This window comes from Physeter macrocephalus, chromosome 2, assembly GCF_002837175.3.
Source record: "Physeter macrocephalus isolate SW-GA chromosome 2, ASM283717v5, whole genome shotgun sequence".
Classification (NCBI taxonomy): Eukaryota; Metazoa; Chordata; class Mammalia; order Artiodactyla; family Physeteridae; genus Physeter; species Physeter macrocephalus.
In genome coordinates this window covers 134,762,243-134,778,038 of record NC_041215.1, presented here as the reverse complement: position 1 = coordinate 134,778,038, position 15,796 = coordinate 134,762,243, and the positions used below count along the sequence as shown (strand labels likewise).

The 15,796-nt window shown below is 51.9% G+C and overlaps 1 protein-coding gene across 4 annotated transcripts; it reads right to left on the bottom strand.

Moving 5' to 3' along the window:
* Window positions 1-3,168: 3,168 nt before the first annotated feature.
* On the bottom strand, window positions 3,169-14,756 carry ACKR3 (atypical chemokine receptor 3). Of its 4 annotated transcripts, none has more exons than XM_007117356.4 (3): window positions 14,649-14,746; window positions 13,356-13,451; window positions 3,169-4,523 (listed from the first exon to the last, which is right to left on the bottom strand). In XM_007117356.4, exon 3 carries the CDS (start codon window positions 4,495-4,497, stop codon window positions 3,409-3,411), a length of 1,089 nt encoding a protein of 362 aa, XP_007117418.1. In that variant the 5' UTR covers window positions 4,498-4,523; window positions 13,356-13,451; window positions 14,649-14,746; the 3' UTR covers window positions 3,169-3,408. The 4 variants fall into 4 exon arrangements, with proteins under 4 accessions (XP_007117418.1, XP_023980450.1, XP_007117417.1 ...); XM_024124682.3 differs by having other exon boundaries at window positions 13,409-13,451; XM_007117355.4 differs by lacking the exon at window positions 13,356-13,451 and having other exon boundaries at window positions 3,169-4,648; window positions 14,649-14,756.
* Window positions 14,757-15,796: the final 1,040 nt, after the last annotated feature.

Sequence of the window (15,796 nt, the reverse complement as noted above, 5' to 3'; positions counted from 1 at the left end):
TGATAAATGACTAACAGTGTTATTACTCTCTCACGAGGCTGGCATTTTCAAAGACCTTTCCATCACAAAGGATGCCAAAAGAATGGGCCTCAAATGGCGGAATTCAGACTCTGGCCTCTGTGTTTGAGGAGGGCCAGGGTCTTCTGCCCAGCCCTTCTTCCCCACCAACGCCCACCTCGTACCCCAAACCTGGCACATGACCTCTGCCCACTCCACGTCCACATCCGCGAGGTGGACAGAAATTGTTTAAAATAGTAACTGATGATACCCCCATGGATATTCTGTACCCTTGACCTGGGCCTCTATCATCACATCTGCAGTGACATCATCCAGTACCGCTGCTCCCAAGAAGGCTGTTACAGCCAGAGATCAAAGGGAAGGCTTTTGAGTCTGGATAAGCAAGTCTTCAAGCCCCAGGCAGGGCAAAGAAGGGGATTTCTGGAAGGACCAGAGAGACCTTAGTCACTGGAGCATCCCACAGATGGAGCCTACCTCCCGGAGACCCGTAGGGGTCTGCGACACTGTGTGCTGAGCCCTGTGGGGAGACGAAAAATCTGCATGATGCGTCTAGATTCAGTTCAGCCTCTGCACCTCAGTGCAGGAGGAAGCGGCTGGTGATTCTCCTGGGCTTCAGAGAAGGCAGAAATGCAGAAAAGAGCCAGGGGCAGCCCCCCGAGTACCCGAGTACGCCGTGGTCCAGAGAGGTATGGAACGGCAGGAAGAGACCCTTGAACAGGGCTGACAGAAGAGCCCTGCATGGGGACCAGGCAGGCAAGAGGACATCTCAGCAGATGCCGGCAGGGCTGGGGGAGGTGGGCATCTCTGAACTGACCCAAGATGGGGCCTCAAAACAGAAATTCAGTTGAATTACTTCTGTTACGCCTATTGTAGAGCTGAGCTTGGGGTGCAAGCAGTGCCCCACTTCACACTGACTACATGCTAAGTATGGTTCTGTCTGAATTTAGGCCACTAGAAAGCACAGAGCAAACTTGCAATCCTTTTCTATTCTCAGGAACCTGTATTTGGGTCATGATTTTCTCTGATTTCACTTTGCCATTCTGCTCTTATTTCTCCTTGATCTTGGTGTCTCACCTATGGTTATGCCGTTATCCCACTATCCACAGTATCATCATCTGACCTGAATCCTATTTGGAACAAGGCAAGGCACATACGGACCTGAGAACATATGTGTGTCTCAAGTAGATATTTAAAGTAATTTATAACCCAGGTTTCAAAACTCTCAGGCATAAAGCCCTCTGAGAAGGGGGACCCTTCCTGCAGGAGGTTGGATCTAAGGCCTGGGGGCTGCAGGGGGGCTATCCGCTGTGGGCCAGCAGGGGAGCCGAAATGCACGAGGTGCTTTCCTATAGGATAGCAGCCCCCAAATTCACAGGTGAGATTTGGATCCTGGTCCGGGTCGACCTTTATGTTGGCAAATAGCTCTCTACGCTCATCGGTCCCATCAGAGGTGGAGCTGGTCAAGGCAGCGCTGGGGCACCAGGTCCTTCTCTGAGCTCCTGCCCAGGCCCAGCTGCTGAAGCCCCCACTGCTCTTGCGGCCCAGGTAGAGTTGGTGAGGGCACAGCGGAAGCGGCCATTCTGAGAGCGCTCTTTCAAACTACTAGTAAAGTGGGTTTACTTGGTGATACACAGGCCAGGAATTTACTCACTGCAAGGCTGGAAGAAGAGGGTCATGGATGGGTTAACTGTTAAATGAAGAGTCTGTCTTGACCAGAGAAAGAGAAAGAACTTAAACCACCGAACCTTGGCAGGGAAGGTTCAAGGCCCATGTCGTATGGCCTGGGGGAACACGGGGCATATATGAGGATCGGTTCTGAGACCCGAACCCTTTGGGCAGACAGCAGGTGGGGACATTTCCGCACCAACTCTGTGTTGACAGGGGCACCTACCAACCATCTCCCTTCCCTCACACACAGGGCATGAATTTAAAAAAGAACAAACCAAAGCACTCACACTCAAATTTTTCTCCTTTTATATCATTTCATCCAAGTTAATCTCTTGGGCTTTGCCTTTATGGTGGTACTCTTTTCTTTAAACACATTTATTAGGTTGATCATCTATGCTGTAAATATTTTTATTATTGTCAAACATGCCGCCTAATGCCAAACATGCTTTTAAAACGTAGACCCGAACGCCTTTTTAGGAAAAAAAAAAATCTTTATTAAAAAAAAAAATAACTTACAAATGGAAAGAACTCTCTGAAATACAAGGTTTGTTTTGTGCGCCATGTTACAGACTGGAATAGTGTTGCTTTCTTTATTTTCAATGTAACTTTACAATAACATTAATGTCACAAACTGCATTACAGAGCAGTTTTCGTTCCATATCCCAGACCGGGCCAAAATACCACACAGATATAAAACTATCGTAAATAAAACATTTCAGCCAAGACTGGCATATATTTATATATATATTTATATGTATGTGTGTGTATATATATATATATATATATATATATACTTTCAAAACAGCTAACAATTAATGTCATCCTTAGTCAAAACGGAAGTCAAACTAATCTCGAAACTACAACACTGAATATATGTCAGCATTATACCTCCCATACAATATTTAAAATATATTTAAACTTTCAAATACATTTAGAAGGTACATCAAGAGTGAGAAAAATAAAGTCTTAAGATTTAAATACAAACCACCATATAAAACCCTCAGGGAGCACAGAAAAGTCCTATTTTACAGAAGTGCAGGCCAGCCTGTGCCGCAGCTGGTGTGACAGGCGGTGGGGACCGCTCGGCACAGCCCCGCACGGTGGGTGCCACTCCGTCGGGACACACGGCCACGCGACGGACAGCCACATTGGCACGAGAGAGAGAGAGAGAGAGAGAGAGAGAAGAAAGGAGCCACAGGGACACACGTTCCCCTTTTCACACAACTGCGGCATCAAGCCTGAAGCCACCCCGCTTTACTGTGGAAAATGACGCAGCCCGGTGCCCTGCTGGGAGCAAAGCACACACGTCCCGGAGGCCGCGCAGGGCGCGTCACTTGGTGTTCTGCTCCAAAGCCGAGTACTCGGTCTCCGACACTCGGGAGGCATCGATGAGCTTGGTGAGACCCGTTTTGGCCGAGTACTTGAAGATGAAGGCTTTCATCAGCTCGTACCTGTAGTTGCGGTTGATGAAGGACCGCTCGGCACAGCCCCGCACGGTGGGTGCCACTCCGTCGGGACACACGGCCACGCGACGGACAGCCACATTGGCACGAGAGAGAGAGAGAGAGAGAGAGAAGAAAGGAGCCACAGGGACACACGTTCCCCTTTTCACACAACTGCGGCATCAAGCCTGAAGCCACCCCGCTTTACTGTGGAAAATGACGCAGCCCGGTGCCCTGCTGGGAGCAAAGCACACACGTCCCGGAGGCCGCGCAGGGCGCGTCACTTGGTGTTCTGCTCCAAAGCCGAGTACTCGGTCTCCGACACTCGGGAGGCATCGATGAGCTTGGTGAGACCCGTTTTGGCCGAGTACTTGAAGATGAAGGCTTTCATCAGCTCGTACCTGTAGTTGCGGTTGATGAAGCTGTAGAGCACGGGGTTGACGCAGCAATGCACCAGGGACAGGCACTGCGTGACGTGCAGAGCCGTGAAGAGGAAGTTCTCCAGCTGGCACGTGAAGGGGATGTAGTGGAGGATGGAGAAGATGTCCAGGAGCACCACGACGTGGTAGGGGAGCCAGCACACGAGGAAGACCACCACGTAGGAGAAGATGATCTTCCGGCTGCTGTGCTTTTCCTGGTCGCTGGAGGAGGCGATGGCTCGGGCGAGCAGGAAGTAGAAGACGGCGATGATGGAGAAAGGCAGGGCAAAGCCCAGGACCACGGAGATCAGCTCCATGCTGATCAGCCACTCCTTGACGCTGTGCTCGGGGTAAAAGGACCGGCAGTAGGTCTCATTGTTCGAAGCGGACGTGACCGTCTTCAGGTAGTAGGTGTCGGGCAGGGACACACAGAAGGCCAGGAGCCACGCCAGGACACACACGGCGCGGCGCACCGTCTTCTTCTTGCGGCTGGAGGTGTTGGTGAAGTAGGCGACGGAGAGGTAGCGGTCCACGCTCATGCACGTAAGGAAGAAGATGCTGCCGAAGAGGTTGATGGAGAAGATGAGGTGAGTGACCTTGCACGTGAGCTCGCCCATGGGCCACTGGTTATGCTGCACGAGGCTGACCACCCACACCGGGATGGTGACCACCACCCACAGGTCGGCGATGGCCAGGTTCAAGATGTAGCAGTGCGTGTCGTAGCCCGTGGTCTTGGCCTGGATGTTCACCCAGACCACCACGGAGTTGGCGATCATGCCGATCACGAAGATGAAGATGTAAATGAAGGAGAGCGTGTAGAGCAGGACGTTCTTGTTGGGCATGGTGGCGCACTGCACGGTGTCCACGACGATGCAGTCACTGCTGTTGCATGGCCAGCCGATGTCGGAGAAGTTCCCCGGTTCCGAGTAGTCGAAGACATGCAGATCCATGGTGTCACGGGCGGCGATCAAACGGCCTACGTGCGAAAGCAAACGGAAGGATGGAAGACCAGAATGGCTCCGTCAGCAAACACTCCAGATCTGTAAAACGCTTTCCCAGCGCCCCTGTGTGCTCGGCGGTTTCCCCGTAGCTCCCTAGTATCTTTGCAAAGAAAGGAGAAAAGAAACCAAACATGACAGAATCTGCAAAAGAAAACACACCCAGATTCTAAATCCCTGTGACTCTAAATCCATCTCTCTCAAAGAGAGAAACAATGTTTGCTTTCTCTGTCTTTGCAGGGCTGTGTTCTCAAGACATCGCCAGCCTGGCTGTGCCCAGGGTGTGAAACCAACACAGTCCCGAGGCCAGAGGGACATCAGGCACTGAGCCTCAGGCCCAGTAGTGCTGAGGGCCAGCTCATTCTCTGCTGGGGATGGCAGAGCCATCTCACCTATGTCCCCGAGAGCGGCGGGGTGGATCTGTTCCTGGCACTGGTGTATTACAAGTGTCCTGCTCGCCTGTCTCGGGTCCACTGCGGTTTGTAGTCGGGAGGCCCCTGGAGATGCGGGCAGCGTGTGGCACGCCCTGCAGCTTCCCTGCACCCCAAACCTGCAGCCTCTGACTTTGCCATGTGGTTCACAACTCAGGGCAACAAACCAGCTGTCTCAAAGTGTGGGCCATTGCCTAGTTTTCCATCTTCTATTTGTCCAACTGCTTCAAGAGTAACTGGTGCCAAGACCTAAAGCACAAAAACCACCACCTGCTGCATCTCTGGAGGGGCTGACTTTTCTCGTCTTCCCTGCTGACCCGGCATGAGGTCAACACTCTCAATTGTCACCATTTTAACACCCATGGAGAACCCAGGCCCGAGGCTCCACTATGCCTGGAAATGATTCCCCCACAAACACCAGCTTCGAGAGCTGCCCAGGGCTGTCTTCTGCTGACTGGTCCACGCAAGGGGCCCTGAAATCGCTCCACCACCCGCCGTGGGATGGCAGCCTCACTGCATGACTACGGGAAGGAAGATGTAAAATGAAACTATTCAACCTGAGGGTGCCCTGATGGGAGTTACCACCTAGAGCACGGAGTTTGCTCTTCCTTTTCACCTCTTGCAGGTAATGACTGACCACAAGTGAAGCTTATTTGCCAAGTTCATTTAAAGTGGACTCCAGGACTTCCCTGGTGGCGCAGCGGTTAAGAATCCACCTGCCGATGCAGGGGACACGGGTTCGAGCCCTGGTCCGGGAAGATCCCACATGCCGCGGAGCAACTAAGCCCGTGCGCCACAACTGCTGAAGCCCGCGCGCCTAGGGCCCGTGCTCCGCAACAAGAGAAGCCACCGCAATGAGAAGCCCGCACACCGCAACGAAGAGCAGCCCCCGCTCGCCGCAACTAGAGAGAGCCCGCGTGCAGCAACGAAGACCCAACAGAGCCAAAAATAAATTCATTCATTTTTTTTTTTTTAATAAAATAAAGTGGACTCCAGGCCACATATAAGAGCTCCCAGAGGATGAGGGCTACGGACCCTGGGTCAGTGCCCAGGTGACCCGGCTCAGGGTCTGCAGACACCCAGCTGGGAAAGCACCCATCTGGCGATCAGACCTTCCAGGATTGGGATTCAGGTTCCTCACTCATTAGTGTTTAATTTGAGACTAGCTAGCCTGTCGTTTGCCGCTGCTTTCTCAGGACACCAGCACTCATCTCACGGAGCTACCTAAGAATTCACGGGCCTAAGACAGAACCTAACACAAGCAGAAGCTCAAAACTTCATCCCCGCCCCTCCCCCTCTCTTCACCCATTAGAAAGCACAGGCTCACTTAGCTTTTGCTCCACGTTCAAAACTGACTCTTCCCAGCTGATGGGAGACGTCATGCCCTGGAGGGAGACGCAGGAGCCACGCAGAGCGCACAGTCTGGGCCTCTCACCTCCAGGCTTCACGAACAGAATCCCAAGAAGTGAGACCGTCTGCTGCGTCCCAGGGCTGTGCCTCCAAACTCACGGCACAGGACCTGCTCTTGAATCCCATTTAGGGGAGACAGCCCTCAGGCTCCTGTCCCTTCTCCCCTGTGGGTTGTAAGTGGCCGCTGGTTCCCCTCCAGGTGACCTGACGGCGCCTCCGCGTCCCCTGCCGCTGATGGAGACGGCTGGACCTCCCAGGAGGCGGTTGGAACCGCAGGCCCTGCAACCGGGAAGCCTGGTGGTCCTCAGAGTCACCCCACCAGGAGGACCCTCGGGCACCGGGACCACCAACTTGTCGCAGGACCTGACCCGTAGCGCGCCCACGCAGAGTCAGCCGGGTCAAGTTAGGACAAATAAACTCCCCGCGTTAAGAGACTTTGGAATGCCCTGTCCTAAGATGCAGCTCCAGGACCCCCAGAGGACATGGACACACAGAGGCCGCCTCTGAGAAGCCAGGCCCCTGACCCACTGGATGGGCCTCAGGGTGGGCAGCCACCCCCAGACCAAGCCTTCAAGGTACTACTGCCCCTCCCGCTGCCCGGGCTGTTCACCTGCCTGGAGCTGACTGTGCCCACTGCACCCCTGACCCCAGAAAAGGGCAACAGAGGATCTGCGCTTTCCTCTCCTGCCTGGCTCTAGCGTGGTGACACTTTTCCCCCACTTCCTTAAAATGAAACACATTTGCAGCACGGCTTAGTTTCATAAAGCGCTTTCACCCCGTGACCTCGTCTGACCCGAGTCCCCGCAGAGCAGAGAAGCTCAGCTGGAGGACGAGCCACAGCCCCACAAAGGTGGGCCAAGGTGGGCTGGCCCCTAGCTGGGGCTCCTTCGTCTGCCCGCACTGGCACAGCCCTAGCAGGCCTCGGCGGACACAGCCGGAAACCCTGGAGTCTGGGTCATTCACAGGGGCTGGAGGGAAAGGAAGGGCCCCCAGCCTTTGTTGGCCCGACTTGGATGCCGTGTCCTCACCTCTGTCTTCAGCCCGAGGAGTCATTCCGCTTGCCGGGCCACTCTTGTGCCCTGCGGCGTCCAGGTGGCAGGGCACTGCTCCGTGTGGATAGAGGGACGCATGCACGCAGGGGACCTCGGGGAAACGCCAGGCGTCTGTGTCCCTCTCGGACCCCACTCCTCCCACACAACAGACCGTCCGCACTCACGCCAGCGGGGCTGGGCCAGCCCTCGGTGTTCCCTGAGCCGGAGCCGAGGTGGGAAAGGGCTCAGGGGCCCTGAATCGGTCCTCTGGTTTCTGCCCTCTGGGTGATGAAACCCTGATTTAGCGATCACTGGTCCTCTGAGCCCCAAATGTTACTTGTGAACCGGGCACATCACTCCCTGCAGCCGTCCTCTCCCCTCGCTCCTGGACAGCAGGAGGGAATCTTCCAGAAAGGGCTGAGGGGAGAGCAGAGGCTGGGGGGCTCCTCGCTGGAGCTTGGAAGCCAATTGGCCCCACTGATCAACCATCAATCACCGATGATCCATCACTGATCACCCATCAGCCCAGGACATGAAGCCAGAGGCCCACGCCTTGACCACCAGCCTTCTGCTGGGGAACCCCCCCACCCCGACCCCAGGGCAGAGGCTCCAGTGGTCCAGAGGAGGAAGGGAAGCACCAAGAGAGGAGGTTATACAAGCAGTGCAGTAATCCAATCCTTCCCAGATTTAAATGGGAAGCTACAGAGGAAAAAAGAGAGAAAGAACGCCAGACGATAGCGTAGCTTCGGTCGTTTGTTATTTTACATGCATTCTGTTTTGGAAACAAACAGGGGCTCTTTCCAGAAAAGAGGTTATTATGATATAAAGACAATCTGCCATGTCACGTCAAATGCGGTCCGTGGCCGCCTGAGCGCGTGTCCCGGAGGTCTGGGGCTAACGGTGTGCGCCCCTCACCACCCCGCTGAAGACAAGAATCTTGCTAAGTCACCGGCTGAGGTTTTAACAAGTGATGCTCTCAGAGCTCCTGACCCGAACAAAGACGTGACACAGCAACTGCGAAATATCGACCCAGGCCCCTGGCTCCCCAAGGCCTGGCCAAACCTGAGGGAGGAGGGGGTGAGGGAGGCTTCCCACCGACCCCCTGGGGCCACTCAAACCCCCTGAGATGCTGCACAAAAGCCTTATCTCCAGGAAAAGCGGGAGTGGGGATCTCGCCCTCCACTACGGAGGCCCCGCTGCCCGTGCCAACCAGGAAGGACCTGCGGGCCAGACGCGCCTCGCACGCACAGTGACACCTCCCAGCCGTGGTGCGGGGCTGCGGACCCCAGGGCCTGGAGCAGACGCCCTTATCCACTGGGGCCTGACCCCCTCTGCTGGAATAAACCAGCACTTCCGTTCCCGTCGGCTTGGGCCAGAGCTGAGGAAGGACTTCTGGGTACTAGTCCCACCTGCCCGCTGCCCGCCTCCCTGTGGGCCAGGCCCCCCACCGGGGTGGACAGGAGAATGAGAGGCCACTTCTGACACAGGTCATAACATCTGCATAGAGACTCCCGATGGGAGGGGAAAAACGGGGCTTGGAATAAAAGACTCTTACCGTTCTTTAATTTTACAAGTTCACGCGCTCTCCTCTCAAAATATATATTCCCAGGTCCCCAGATGTACATGCAAAAATGTTTACTGAAGCACTATTTACAAGCCAGCAAAAAACTAGGGACAACGTAAACGTCCACCCATGGAGGACAGCAAACCACCGTCTGGAATATAATACAGCTGTACAAAGAAACAGGAAACCTACTTTTACGAACGTGGAAAGTTACACTTATACATATACCGTAATCTCATGTTATGTTAAAAAAAAAACCCACCCCAAATTATGTGTATTTTTATAGATAAATATATGGGTATAAAGGAATGGGAAAAAGATCTGTAGTAAGTAAAACTTTGGGCTGGGAGTGTGGGATGAGGGGACAAAGGGGGAACTGTAGTTTCTACTCTAGACACTTCTGGTTGATCTGAAACTTGCCATCAAGAATTCTGAAATGTGAATAGAGGGAGGAAGTTTCCTCAGAACAATAAAGATTCATTGTCCATTTTTTTCTAGACCAGGGAGATCCCACCGAGAACAAAGCAGTAATCATCACTTTTCATTCCCTTTTCCCCAACACGTACTGCTTTATCTCACCGAACCCCCCTCCAGGGATCGCTTCCCGTGGATTCCATGCCCAACACCTGCTCCTGGAGAGCATCGCACTTCCGCCAGGACAGGAAGTGGACTTTCCTACAGCCTGAGGATGGAGGACCAGCGTCCGTCCGTCCTTCCCGCCTCCCCCGCCGGCCTGGGGTCTGTAAAGGAACTCATCTGCCACTCGCATATCCCCAAATGGTGGAAGGGAGATGCACCACTCATTTCTCAGGCTTATTATTCATCAATCAAGTATCCTTGGCAACCGCTTCAAGCGGCCTGACACATTCAGCTGCCTGCAAATGGTCGCCCTGCGCTCGCCAGGCCAGCGGGGGGCGAAGCCAGAATGAGAATCTCCAAGTTCAGGGTGCCCACGGGGTGGCAGTTTGGCCTGCAAGGAATATGTCCTTTCACTGGCCAAAAGTCACTCCCTCCAGGACACGGACTGCCACGTGTTCAGGTGTCTGGCCGGTGTTTCCCAAAACCGCCTTCAGCACGGTTGCAATTTCCGATCACAATCCCGGAAGACCCTTCCCGAACAACCCCTGAGCCCCTCCCGCCCCAAAGAAATTCCACCCCAAATATCCCCTCTGTCTCTCCCGCCTTCTCCCAGCCCGGCCGCGCACCTCCATTCTGTGTCACCGGGCTATTGGCAGGTCTCCCCTCCTCCTCAAGCTCCCACCCCACGACGTCTTACTCTCTGTGTACAGAGCAGCCAGCAATGGCACCTGGACAAAGTAGGTGTTCAATGAATTCATCGTCAATGGATCGACGGTGAAACAAGCTCCCCCAAGACCAGAAATCTGCGGTCATCAATGGAAACGGAGGCCCAGAAGAGACTTTTCTGAAACCCTCACAGAGCTAAGCTAAGCATCACTGGTTTCTATGTCCCCAGATGTTTGTGGAGCCCCTTCTGTGAGGGGCTCTGCTCCGGGGCATAACAAACTGGAATCATCACACCCTGCCTGCCCCCAGGAACTCGCCAAGGAACCCAGAGGGTCAGGAAGGCAGGAGGGAGATGCTGCACCGCCCTTGAGCACAATGGTGAGGGATTCCCACCCCAGTGGCTGATGGGGACCCCCAAGGAGAGAGGGGGTGGTGGGAGGCTCGGTGATACGCCACGAGGAGGGTCACCGAATCGGGCTGAAACAGTCAGGCGGGGCCTGTCCACGCAGGAGCCACCAAGGCCTTGAGCAAGGGACTGGCTTTGGGGCAGAAAAGGAGGAAAGAGGTGACACAAATCACGGAGAAGGCTTGCGCTGGAGGCTGGGTGCAGGTCGGACTGGAGGCAAGCGCCAGGATGCCGTGCAGAGAGGCGAACACAGGCCAGGCCTCCCGGGGCACCAGCTCGGATGCCAAGGGGCCCTCTGGGCCCTCCCGGACCTCTGCCTGCAGGTGACGTTCTTTATTGGTCTTCTGCAATTGGGACTTGTGTCCTCCCAGAGTGGAATTTCATGGAGCAACTCAATGTTGTCCCAAAAAGATCACCCAGCTCGGCTAACCTCGCTGCTGGGCACCTGGAAACTGAGGTCACACGGGCAGCAGGACAGCAATCTCAGGGGTGCAGCTCTTACCAGCTCTCTTCACTCTCCGCACTCCCCAGGGACTCTCCAGTGGGCTCAGCCTCTGGTCTCCTGTGGAAGCCCCGCCCTTTCTACTACTCAGCCGAGTGCAATTTGCATAAAGAGGGCCCACAGCATCTCTAAAGGTCATTGGGAAACGGCAGGTCGTTGGGGTTTGTTTCACTTCTTACCAATCCCGCATTAAATCTACGGGAATGTCCAGGAAAGCTTCAGCCCAAGCTTGGGAGGCCACCTGCTGGGGCTGAGAGCAGAATGGAGGCGGTCTGTCCCCCACCCCGTGTCGCGCAGACAGAACAATGCTGTCCTGACCGCTTCTTTTACACAAGTGAAGAGTTGCTCTGAATCACTTGAGAACTTATAAAAATAATAGAGAGAGAGAGAGAGAAGGAAAAATCCAAACCCTAATTCAGATACGGGCCACCTATTTCCAGAGTCCTCTGACACACTACACACTGACACCCGGGGCAGCCTTGTCCACTGTAAGTATTGGGGGAGATAAAACGAACCCCACATCCAGAAACCTGACCTGTTCTATTGTGCTCAGCAGCCCAACAGGGAAGCAGTGCTGGACCCAGAAGGGCAGATCCAGAGATTCCCACGGCACAAAGACTGCCGTCTGGGTTGATGGGTGTAACCAGAGCCCTAATTCCCACCCAGCTTAGGATCAGGATGAGGCAATGGGAGGTCAGCCAGCCCAGGACAGCCACTCACCTCCGGCTACACACAATGGGGTTCCCAGGAGAACAGGACGCAATCTTAGACAAAATTAAGGGAAGACCCGAGAAAGGTTTCTGTTACAATAAGAGAATTGGAAGATGCTAGCCACCTGGCTGGCAGAGCCCTCACCATGCGGTCCCCATGCGGCCCCCTGCACCTTTACCTGTCCCTTGACCAAGAGCGGTCCAAGGCCACCTGAGGTGGTCTCAGCCCCTCCACCTTTAAATGCTTGGAACAAAGAAAAAGGGGTCAGCTTCCAAACCTACTTGGGGCTCAGCAAAATTTTCACTATAAAAATACGTAATTCTCTCATCACTTTAAGAACCAAGCAACGTTTGTTTTTTTCCAGTTCTAAGCTAGTAGATTCTTATGTAACCAAAGTATCAAAGATTCCCTGCAGAAAACCATTAAGTATTCAAAATCAGAGGACTCCCCCTTTTTTCCTTTCTTTTTTTCTGCTTGCTCGCTTTCACTTTAATAAAACATATGTGTCCCAGAGCTACAATTTCCTGGACTTTAAAAACACTTGACATGACACACAAATTTCCACCTACACACATGCAATTCGATTGGAAGCCCTTCTAATACTGTTTTTGCTCCTGAGTAAAACCAAGCTCCTTGGTTGCCTGTATGAAAAGTACAAATACTTTCTAGCCCCAAATTCCATTCGTGTTCTGCAAAATCACTGAGAACCATCTCAAGTCCTGAGTTACTCTTGGGGCTCACAGAATGATTCTCTTTCAGTCTCAGGTTTGAGTGACCAACTTCCCTCGTGTCTCCTAGAAAACGGGAGCCTCTCTGCCTGGAGTGATCACACAAAAAGCCACTGTTCCTGATTAAGTAGGTTTTTTTGTTTGGTTTTTGTTTTTTTTTTTCATCCAGAAAGCCTATACTTTGCCTGTTCTGGACCTGATTAGAAACCATAATACCTTCTCCAGTCTCTCAAGACTTGCTGTTAATATGGGATAACCTCACCTCCGAAGTCCTGACTCAGTTAAGCATTGTCATGCTGCCTGGGCTGTAATTTCTGGAACTTTTTTAAAACTACGATCGCAATGCACACCCCTTTAAAAAAATCAGATGGGCGGCAAAATACAGGCATTTCTCAATTTTCTTTTGCTTTTCCACTCTAATCCCGTGCAGCCCTCCTCCCCCACCCCGGTTTCCAGGAGGTTGTGGCATCAGGCTCTGCAGTTGTGTGCACACTGGAGTGTTTATGGCAGAGACTGGGGAAAAAAGAGCAAATTGTTTCCAAGCTAGAGCTCCCATGCACAACTCCGCTTCAGAAAAAGGCTCTGCATCTGGGGAAGCTCAAGGGCTGATGAAAGAAGGGCAAGCAGTTTATCCATTTAAAATCTATGGGAAGTTAAGCACAGACACCAGCAGCCTCCACTTTCCTTTCTAGGCAAGCTTATTTGATCTCTGCATTTTCCTGGAATAAATAAAGGGACACAAAGGCAGCATCTGCACATTTAAAAAGAAAAGAAAAAGTTACCACATCGAGATTTTGCAGAATGAAGTTTCAGGGGATGTCAGGGCATCAAATACCTTCAAAGGGCTGTAAACCATTTCAGGGAGGCCTCTTCTACATCTGGAAAACGTAATTATCCTGGTGTGAGCAAATGAATTGAGAGAAAAGAAGGAAGGAAAGAAGAAAGAAGGACAGATGGAAGGAAGGAAGGAAGAGAGAGAGAGAAAGGAAGGAAGGAAAGGAAGGAAAGAAAGAAAGGAAAGAAGAAAGAAAGAAAGAAAGAAAGAAAGAAAGAAAGAAAGAAAGAAAGAAAGAAAGAAAGAAAGAAAGAGAGAAAGAGAGAAAGAAAGAAAGAAAAGAAGAAAGGAAGAAAGAAAAAGAAAGAAAGAAGAAAGAAAAAAGGAGACAGCCAGTCTGACTTTTACAACTTCTCATTCTCCCTGGAACTTACAAGTCTTGGCTAACCACCCAACCCTGACCTCACTGCAAAGTTTTTACTTTCCGTCACCCCTCAAACCTTTAGGCAGACTAACAAAATCGAACAAAATTCATGTTTTACTTCAAGAGTATAATTAAATTGTAAAGTCCTAGACGTGTGTGTGTGCCTTTTTTTTCAACTGAAGTTGGATTTAACACCTTCTGAGCGAACAATAGATACTCAAATTAGATCAGGAGGGATGCAGTCAAGAGACAAGACCACCGAGCTGTATTTAACATTCACCCTTAGAGCTTCCGGACTTACAGGCTCTGGTAATCCTCCAAAGCAGTGAATTCAAACCCACTCTGGACCCAAAGAGATTCTCAGCCCAGTTTTCTTCTTCGGTCAAGGATGCCTCTTCATAAATGGTACGTCTTTCTGGAATTACACATTCACTGCCAATTCTATTTCCCAGTGGATGTACCAGCAGCAAAACAGGTAGGCAGCAGTGCCAAGCTGATCCTAATGTTAACTTTGAGCAAGCTGAATGGACAGTCTGCCGTCTTGTGAAGTTCTCTGCTTGCAAATAAACCCCACACTCCTCAATCCAACCAACACACACACACACACACACACGAGTGCCTTCCACTTCAGAAAACTGCCCTTTTTTACTTTCTGCAGCCAAGGTGAAGCCCCAAGTTAACAACCGCACTCTGCAATGAAGCCCTGCAACACGCAGCCTGTGCTTTCAGAAACCAGACCTGCAGACTCTCCAACACCCATCACAGCTATAAAAAAGAAGAGCTCTGAAAAAGACCATTAGCTTAAGAGCAGAGCCCCTGCCCGCCATCCTCCCTTCCTTTCTGAGCAAGGCTGCTGACCCAGCACAGTTTCCTTACCTCCCGGCTGGGCTCCGCTCCGGCTTAGGGCTCAGGGCTCCCCTTCCCAGCTCCTGCGCTCAGTGCCTTAGGGCTGAGCACTTTGCAGGAAGTGTGAGCTCTCGGGCTGCAGACTTGCGTTATATACACTGCAGGGAGGCGGCCTCTAGATGGCAGCTTTGTAACCCGCATCTCCTCCCTCCCTCCCCCAGCCACCCCCCTTCTTTCCGCGCTAGCGCGCACGCACACACACACACACACACACACACACACACACACATGCTTGCATGCACGCACGCACACACTTGCACCCGCGCATACACACCCCTCTTGTAAACCCCGATCTGTCATTTCCGGCCAAGCTCTCCCACACAAGCACACTCTTGGGAAACCCCAGCCTGCCTTCATTTGCAAAGTTTAATGAAGCTACAAGGTCCAGACCCCGGGGGGAGATGTGTCAGCAGAAGAAAAAAAAAAAAACAAAAACAAAAAACGGCAAAGAAACCCTAGTGCTTTGCAAAATCATCAAATATTTATCTGGTCTCAGGTATATCTTTAATAATCCCATTAACACCGAGAATTCCTTTGAATATGCCTCTTAGCTCTAGGGAAGACTTTGTTCCCAAGACAAATTGCTCTGAACTTCTGAACTTCGGTGTTGATTTATTAAGCCTGGGTTGTCTTTGTTAATTCCTCCAAAACAGAAGTAACAATTTTGGTATAGGAGCAATGACTCCGCACCACGGCGTATAAACCCAAAGTGAGGGAAAGAGCCTTGTCATCGATTTTAGTAGATTTTATTTAAATACTTTTATTTGTAAAGGACTTGAGGTCCAAAAACCTTGAAAATCGAATGAAAATGATGTTCTGAAGCACACCCAGTGCCAGGCACACATTAGAGGCATCATACATGTCTTTTGATAATGTCCTTTACGGAGGTGAATTTAGCAAATATTTCTTTATTTTTATTATTGAAATCTACATTCTTATCTAGAAGTGGGTAGCTGGAGTTCCGTCCATGGGGGAATTGGACCTAAAAATGTGTTCCATATAATAATCCCCTCTACGGCCCTATTTACATAAATCAGGCATAAGGCAATGACTTAAACTTTCACTTTTAAAACCGTGCCGAGCTTTTCCCCCCAAGTCAGTAACGCGCAGGGTTGTGG